This window comes from Thalassophryne amazonica, chromosome 6 (genome assembly GCF_902500255.1).
Source record: "Thalassophryne amazonica chromosome 6, fThaAma1.1, whole genome shotgun sequence".
Classification (NCBI taxonomy): Eukaryota; Metazoa; Chordata; class Actinopteri; order Batrachoidiformes; family Batrachoididae; genus Thalassophryne; species Thalassophryne amazonica.
The window spans coordinates 70,838,472-70,847,775 of record NC_047108.1 but is presented as its reverse complement, the minus strand read 5'-3'; the positions used below and the strand labels follow the sequence as shown (position 1 = coordinate 70,847,775).

General features: G+C 37.3%; 1 protein-coding gene across 1 annotated transcript; it reads right to left on the bottom strand.

The window, feature by feature from the left end:
• Positions 1-4,502: 4,502 nt before the first annotated feature.
• Positions 4,503-8,928, bottom strand: hoxc13a (homeobox C13a). Its single transcript, XM_034171593.1, has 2 exons — positions 8,059-8,928; positions 4,503-4,934 (listed from the first exon to the last, which is right to left on the bottom strand). Exons 1-2 carry the CDS (start codon positions 8,720-8,722, stop codon positions 4,678-4,680), a joined length of 921 nt encoding a protein of 306 aa, XP_034027484.1. The 5' UTR covers positions 8,723-8,928; the 3' UTR covers positions 4,503-4,677.
• Between the last annotated feature and the right edge of the window lie 376 nt (positions 8,929-9,304).

The window sequence follows — 9,304 nt, the reverse complement described above, 5'->3', positions numbered from 1 at the left end:
AAAGGGCTTTTCTTCCCCTTTTCTCTCTTTGATTCTGTGCAAGCTGCAGGTTGCTGAAGTTATACAGCCTGACGCAAGACTTTTAAAGTTTCCTTCATGAAAACAAACCACCAAAGGAAATCTGAAGAAGCTAAACAATATTTAAAATGACTTGAATATCACCAGTCTTCCACGTGAAACTATTGTATCTTTCTGCACACCACATTTTGCACTATTAAATTAACACTGGAACGAATGTATACGAAAAAATAATGTTAAACCAGCTCTCAGACCATGTAAAAGAACTCTAATAGTTGATTTTGCATCCTAATGATTCATGTACGGTGTTAAATTTAACACTGTAAAATTTGCTGTACGTTTTGTGGAACTTTTTTTAGGAGAAATTATGCCTATATACAATAAAATATTTATTATAAGTAATAATAAAATTCTCCATTCGCATTTGAAAACCATTCACACATTTGCAGCCATCCACAGTGCTGCTGTAAAAGGCGTAAAAATAAATATAGCAAACTCGCAAATCATCAAAATACATGCCTCTCACAGCAACACGGCAAAAAAGTTACAAATCCACGCGCAAAAGTTATAATTTGCTCAGGGAGGTGAACAATTTCTTATGCAGATTATAAATAAAATGATTTAAAATAACAATTTAAAATAATTACTCATTAAATAGTTCAGCATGTTTATGTGCGAATAAAAATAAAATAAATTATAAACTGCTCATACTGTTATTTATAATGAATAAATTATGCTGATTTTTTTTTTTCAAACTAACCTCGTAACCGACATATGACACGCTTTATCAAAAACGCACGATCAAAAATAGGGCTGTCACATCTTAGCAGCTCAGGTACAATTCGAAATTTAATTACTACTATATTTTAATACATTAAATAAATTAATAAAATCCAAATTAGAGGTTAAACGTTATTCAGTTGCATGATTATAATAATTAATATAACTAAACAGCACTCTAATGTCCATATAGAAGAAATCCAGAAGGACTCACGTAGTTCCTGCTATATTTTCTGTGCATTTTCAAATGTAAACATCACAAATATATTAAAATAGTTGAAAATATTGACCCTATATTTTAAAAATGCCCTCAAAGATAATAAAACATACGCCGGAATTATGATAAAATGGTGAGAGTGAGAAGTTAAAATCGACTGACGTAAAATGGCCCCATAAGAAAGAGGTGCAGCACTTCCTGATATTTTCCTCTGGTCACCACCAGAGGTTATCAGCCCCCTGTCTCATGTGTGGGATTCAGTGGCCAGAACCCACTGCAACACTTCCCGCGTCACGTTCTCAAGCTGATCAATCCTCGTCAGTGCGCAATGCGTCAAACACTTATTTGATTTTTTTTTGTTTTTTGTTTTTTGTTTTTTCTTTAGAATTATATTTGCAAAGACGCCCTCTGGGTTGATTATTTCATTCAGCCTGGTCATTGTTCTGGCCTGTTGGATTGTAATCGAACTGCAGGCGACCACTTTAAACATACAAAAATACTACTACTACTACTACTACTACTACTACTACTACTACTAATAATAATAATAATAATAATAATAATAATAATAATAATAATAATAATAATAATAATAATGAACAGAAAAAGTTTGGAGAAACAATCACTCAAGGAACAATCAATATTTATTTATTTATTTATTGTTTCTGTTTCTTGGTAAATATATACTTGTAATTGACATGTTTGTGTATTAATATAGTTTAAATATATTATTTGAAAATGTAAATATTCTCTTAATAAATATTTTTGCACACGTCTGGCACTTTCAAGTTGGTAGAAATAAATAGTTTATGTGTTCAAATGAATAGTTTATGTCTTCAAAAATTTAGCAAATATATATATATATATATATATATAATTTTTCTAATTTGATAAATTTGATAAAATATCAAATTGTGTATTATTGTGAAACATGGGCCATTTAATAAGGGCTTACATAGTTAGTTTCCTGGTAGCTTCCTTGACGCTATATACACTGAAATTCCTTCCTTGAACCTATATACACTAAAATAAATGTGTTATGCCATTATCCTGCAAAATACTGCCCCCCCCCCCCCAACACACACACACATACACACACACACACACACACACACACACACACACACACACACACACACACACACACACACACACACACACACACACACACACACACACACACACACACATAACGGTCGGAAGAAAACGGTCGTACCTTTAATCGTTATATTGTGGACGGTGCCGTATTGCGGTTTCCTCTCGCTGTGCAGACAGTGTGGCTGGTTGGTGCAGATTACTGTGTGAGACGTCAAAAGTCCTACCTGTCATCCGTGGACAGTAACACACACCTCATGAATGCGTGAAACTATTGGCGCTTCCAGAGCCTCAACTTTTAACGGAGTTGTGGAACACTCAAAAAGTTCCCAAATGTTAAAGAAACGGCAAAGAGATGGTCAGAAATACGGGTCAAAGGATATAGTCTCACTTCCCCTTTTTATGTATTTATGGCATGTCATTCAGGCCGGCTGTCTAGACAGGGAAATAGCACCTTGTTTGCCTACAAACAAACCGCCAGCATCGGTGTCCAGCCCCCTATTTATTATTCACATACTGCTGTGATGTCAAGGTCAAAGTGACGGCATAGTCATGGTCAAGGGTAACATCGGGAGACCCACAACTTGCAGGTTTGTAGATGCACAAACAGAAAAAAAGGCTAAAAGGGATGAAGGATCAGAAAGAAAGAAAGGAAAAAAGACTGAAGAACTGTAAGAGTAAACTTCAACTTATATTCAAGCTTTGACCTATATGTAGTGGAGGAAAAAAAAATCCAATATTTAATTTATTGTAATTGGAATTAAAAAAATCATACGATGTTGTTTATAGATTTCAAATTCAAGGGTACTGTCAAACAAAGCGAGTTCAAATGAAATAATTTTCAGTTTAAATAAGTGCATATATGCACTTTTGCATAGCCTAAGTATGCACGCTGTGTGTAGAAAACTAGACAACATAAACTGTAAGCATGAGTGTACGCAGCTGTCTGATTTACAACTGTAAATCGTGCTCACACGTTTGACCAATCAAAATAATACGATAATATATTAATAATACGCTTAACAGCATTTTCAGTTATTATTTCATATTATGCGCGTCTTTAAAAGTGAGTATCCACAATACAAACATGCACAGGGTGCAATACTACACCCGTGTGTAAAAAAATATATATATATGTGAAGTTTTAAATTCACTCATACGTTCAGAATATGTTACGGAAATTATAATAATCAAAATGTGTCTAGATGCTTTATTAAACTGTGTGGATTTCTAAAGAGAAAGTGTATTTTGTATACGGAATGAATTTAATTCCCAATAAGACAAAGTGATTTTCAACTGAGGAATGCAGAATGCGAAAGTGTGTTTTGTGGTAAATCAATAAATGTATTAAGGTTTTAAAGAATAGCTTGATTTGCCTCCAGGCTAAAAATCGAAGATTCAGCCAAGGGAACGTCACTCAGATAACAACAAACATATATTTGGTGTTGATTGTGATTAATATAAATAGAAAGCAATAGCGGATTTGTCTGAAAATAGATTCTTTATATATATACACAACTAAAATACTTTTATTTGCAACAAAGCAAGCAGTTATCTTTATTTTTTATTTTTAAAAAATGCTTTTTTTTTGGAGGGGGGCACTCTGCGTAATCACTGTAGATATATTGTGTCTCCTCCAGCCCACTCCGCCCCACCCTAAATGAAATATGTATGAATCTTCCGCTGGAAAATAAAATGCATTAAAAATCTTTATGCAGTTTTTGTCCTCCTGATAACGCCTGTGCAAGATTTTCATAATTATCATTTATTTATGAAACACGTTACTGAACTGAACAGCACAACACAGTTCACATACTGCACGATAGTAGAAATTACAGGCTGCGTACAAGGCGCGTGATACACTGGTAAAGCACAAAGTAAAAGTGTGCATTTATGCGTAATACTCGCTGACTTTAATGGTTTACAATCATTCCAGTTGCATGACAGAATCCTTCACGCTTAAAGGAAAACATATAAGTTTTGAGATTATCCAGTTTACAGATCATATGCATTAAATAATAAAGGCATTGCACTATACAGATTAACAACATCAGCTTTTGTTTGGGCTGAAACATATCCCACACAGAGAAACTTTTCAAAATCAGGATGAATATACAAAAGGGGGAGGAAAAAAAAACTTTCTCGCACAAAAGTCCTCTTTTTAAATGTTGTTGAAAAAGTTTTCAACATGTCCTTATGCGTCATGATGATGGCTACTTTCTTTATTTCTTTCTAAAATGAAATAAACATTCCCAGGCGGTCGTCGTCAGTCTCTTTGCGATTTGGTTTGAAAAGAGAGAGAGAGACAGAGAGAAACACTTATTGTTCGTTTTTGAAATACAGATATCATTTTAAATATTATATATTTATATATGTACATTCATACAAAACAAATGTGAAGTGAATTCTCAATACTTTCACAGTTTTTAGAGCGTCATCTCTAAAATGAAAACAGGGGGCGTGATGGCTTATTGGTCTGTGGAAATTTTAAATAAAAAAAAAGCCTAAGTGTTTTTCAGCCACTTTTTTCATTTCATTTTTGTAAAATTTCAAGGTTGCTCATGCTATCAAGTGGCGTGCATGTGACTGTTCTTGGATTTACTGACGAATTTCTTCTCTTTGACACGTCGGTTCTGGAACCAGATGGTGACCTGGCGCTCTGAGAGGTTGGTGGCGGCCGAGATGCGTCTTCTCTTGTCTTTGGTAATAAACTTGCTGGCTGCATACTCTTTCTCCAGCTCCTTCAGCTGGATCTTCGTGTAGGGAACGCGCTTTTTCCGTCCTCGACGGTAACTGCTGACTTCAGGCTGCAGCGGAACAACATCTGCAAGAAAACCAAACACACCGGGTTAATAGCGCCAAGTGCGCAACAGCATGCAGAAACTAAACAGTCAGCTCCCGAAATATATCATTTAGGATTAAATATTAATTTCATCTGAATAGAAAGAAGAAAATAGCGTTACATTGTTGAGACCGTCGGCTCTCCCAGCGGTGGGCACGTGGAGGGGGGCACACATCAGACAAGCTGAAGTCTCAAGTGGACTACACCTGACATCATCAGCAACACAATTTGCAAACTCAGCACACGGACACGCTAATTAAATAGGAAAAAGGGTGCGATATCTATCTATCTATCTATCTATCTATCTATCTAGATAGATAGATAGATAGATAGATAGATAGATAGATAGATAGATAGATAGATAGATAGATATTTTTAACTCACTATTACTAACCCTACTCCTCTCCCCCGACCCTAACCTTAACTACAACCTAATCTTACTCTTTCCACCACCCTAACCATAACCACCACCTCCCCCCCTTCACTTTTAATTTCGTGCAGCCATCACGGAATGAATTCCTGCTGCCGTGACGAAAATGAGGCGCTTTTCGTCACAGTATCACGAACCAATCGATTAATGTATATTTTGTGCTGCTGAATCACGACTTGCGGTGAGACCAGGTTGGCAACATTATTATGTGCGCATGGCGCAGGGGTGGTGGCCAAGTGTTTGGGCGCTTGGTTTCAGTGCAGAAGGTTTCTGGTTCAGACCCCACCTTGTAATGGAGTTCAGTGGAGGAAGGGCATTTGGTGTAAAATTTGTGCCAATTCAACATGTAAGTCCACATCGGAGCTGACAACCCCGAGTGAAAAATATGGGACCAGCTGAAGGGACTTACTTACTATTCAATATTACTGCATATGTTTCATAATAAAAAGTCAAGTAAGGTACATAGGTGTATATATATATATATATATATATATATATATATATATATATATATATATATATATATATATATACATATATATATATACATATATATATATATATATATTTTTTAAATGCTGATGCACTAAAGATATTATGATTATTGTTATTAAACACTGAATGAAGCCACCCTTAATCGAGCCATCAGACTAAAAGTGCTGTTGTACAAATGTCTATCTATCTATCTATCTATCTATCTATCTATCTATCTATCTATCTATCTATCTATCTATCTATCTATCTATCTATCTATCTATCTATCTATCTATCTATCTATCTATCTATCTATCTATCTATCTATCATGACGGTATAACGAACTAATAGATCAAATCACGTTCATGGTGCCATCAAGAACTGGCGTGAAATCAGGATATATATATATATATATATATATATATATATATATATATATATATATATATATATATATATATATATATATATATATATATATATATATATATATATATATATATATATATATAATGGGCAAAATACGTAGATACTTATTTGCTTTTTGAATAGAATAGACCTGAATAGACTTCTACATTAATTCTTTTACCCTTATTACCAAACTACCTTTTGTTAAAAGAATAAAATAAACATTTATTCTACAATTACAGTATAGGACTTTAAAGAAGCTTCTGATCTTGGATGACTGGGAACCTGCACAAAATTACAATGTAATAAATTCCTATTTTATATTCTCAACTTTGCTTAATAGAATGGAATAGAATGTCACTATTGGTTATATTAACATATTTGTATATTTTTTCTGTTAGCAACACTTTTGCGTGTGTCATTATATTACATTTTGTATGATTTTGTACATTTTTGTGCACAAAAGTACAAGATAAATGGGGGGGAAAGAGCCACTTGATGTTTAGGCTGATCAATTCAGAACTTTGGTGAGGAAACTGAAACGTAGAGTGTGCGCATAAAACATGACATTTGTACTTTACATATCATATTTCGAACATTTTCCAAAGTGTGACCTTTACATCAGAGTCATTATAAAAAGAAAATAAACTTCTGGCAAAGCCATGAAGCTCTTTACCTGTTTGTCCAGAGTTCTTGGATTACAACCTTTTGCTGAGACTGAAAGTCGTTTCAATCTGAATGTAAACCCCAACCCTATGTCAGCTAATAAGGAACGTGATTGGACATGTGTGCAGTGCACCCAGACATCATAGAAACACACGTGCAATTTGACCGTCTGTTTTTTGTGAATATGTCTGCACACTTCATTGGGATGGGCAGCAATTAAAGCAGACATTAATTTAGACTCATGGCCGTTCAAACGCCATAGAGGCACCACTGAGGGTGGGCGGGGCTTGTGTTTTCAAAGTGTGTTTCACATATCTGATTATTTTGTTTGATTTTTTAATGTAAGTGAACAGTTCTGTGTTGGGGTGGGGGGGAGTGGGGGTATAGGTCTTAAGACAGAAATACAGAGACGGCGCGTGTTGGGGTTCATTTGTGGAGGCGTGCGCGAGCCTCTGGATGCGCGCCCGTGCCTGCGTGGCTTCCCTCTGCCTGGTTTCAACGTGAACGCGGGCCAAACAACGCGTGTTGAACTTAAGTCTTGTTCCGAGGACGCGCCTGTCCCAAATGAAAATAGCCACAAATTTGACAAAGATAATAAACCAAGAGTCCAGTAAAGATTCTGTCTGTAAAGGGCGTAGTGCTCGTGGCCCCGGCGTGCCCGTTATCAGACAAGCACGCGCGTGTCTGAGTTACACTGTTAAAAGTGGTAATTTAAAAAAAGTAATTCTGAGGCGTTACAGTGAATATTGAGAATCCGCAGGCAGGTTGTTGAGATTTATTGGCACAATGCAAACACAGTTTGGACACTGTGCTGTCAGAGGGGGCAAAGGTGTGCACCGGTAATTTTTTTCCTCTTTCTGCAGGTGAACTTTAATCCTCATGTGACTTCAAGGAAAAGTGCAAAAGCAAATCAGAACCACCTGAAAACTCTCAAAAATGATTCTGATGCCATGCAACAAACAAAAAGTGCAAGATTACTTAATGTTTGATTAAAGGATGTGTAAAAACATGTCCTATCAAAATAAAATGCATCACTTCGTCTATCTTTTTTTTTTTTTTTTTTTTTTTTTTTTTTACTGCAGTGACACAGTTGCTAAAACGCTAGATGTTATCTGTTATTTCCATACCTGGAAATGGAGATTTCCAAAGATGAGCTGACTGCGTTTGCTCCTTGGAGCAGTACACCTGCCCATCCCAGCCGTTGGAGAGCGCCCAGTGTTGGTAACCCTCCATGGGAATCAGGGCGTCGTGGCGCGGTTCGGGATGCGCACTGATACTGGGGACCACCGACACGTCAAGGTATCCCGGAACAGCTTGATACGAGCTGGCGAAACTCGGATAGAAGGCAAACTCCTTCGCCCTAGTGGATAGTTCTTCCGTGGGCAGCGCCGTGCTGGGCTCCACGTATTTCTCTGCGGGATGGTACGAGCACGGTTTCTGCTGTAAGTTCACGTTGTGCGAGTGAGACAACCGACAGCCGTAATAAGGGTTTCCAAACGGGTAGCCGTAGCTCAAAGACGCGCTGGATGACGTCTGAGGAGCGGGACACTGGCGGCCGGTGTCGGCGGAGGAAATATCCGAGTAGACGGAGCCCTGGTGCGTCGCGATGGTGCCAGAATGTCGTCCGAGCGCAGGGTGCGACATCAGTTCCCTGCAGTGGGACGCAGGGCAGTTACCGCTCAGTCCCTCCATTGTTTGGCTTTTATTCTGGCTGTTGTCATTCGGGCTTTTTTCATAAACGTACATCAAGGTGTCCGCCCAGCGTGGATGCAGAACCAGCGAAGTCGTCATATCAGGGGCTGCCGATGCTTTTTAAAAGTCGACTACTCCAAGACGGACACCTCATTTCCAACTACATTTTACACCAAGCGCATGCGCACACGGGGCCCTCGTGTGTCCACTTCATTAAGAATCTGGCACGTGATATGGCAACAAGTCCAAAGAGATTGGGGCTTGCGAGTTGGGGCAGAGCATCGCTTTAAAGAGCCACTGGCACACATGTCACATTTTCAAACATTCTTAAAGGGGTCTTTAGGAGGAAATTAAAACACAACTCCGGCGACTAACGGGAAAATAAAATACGCTGTGCTTCAAAGTTGCTGAAAATGAACAAATAAATAAATAATCGTCCCTAAATAATTTAGCCTTGCTTGCTTGCTTGGCGCATTAGTGCGCAAAGTTTGCACCTCACTTCATTCCCTTGGTGGCAGCTCAGGTTTGTCTGAATGAAGAATAAGTGCAACAAATTTCTTCTCTCTTACCAAAACAAGCATAACTTTATTTTGAAATATCTTATGTGAGATGGGTCACGCATGAAAATATTAAGCTTTTGTAATGCAATGATTTTTTTCCCACCACAATTTATGTATTATT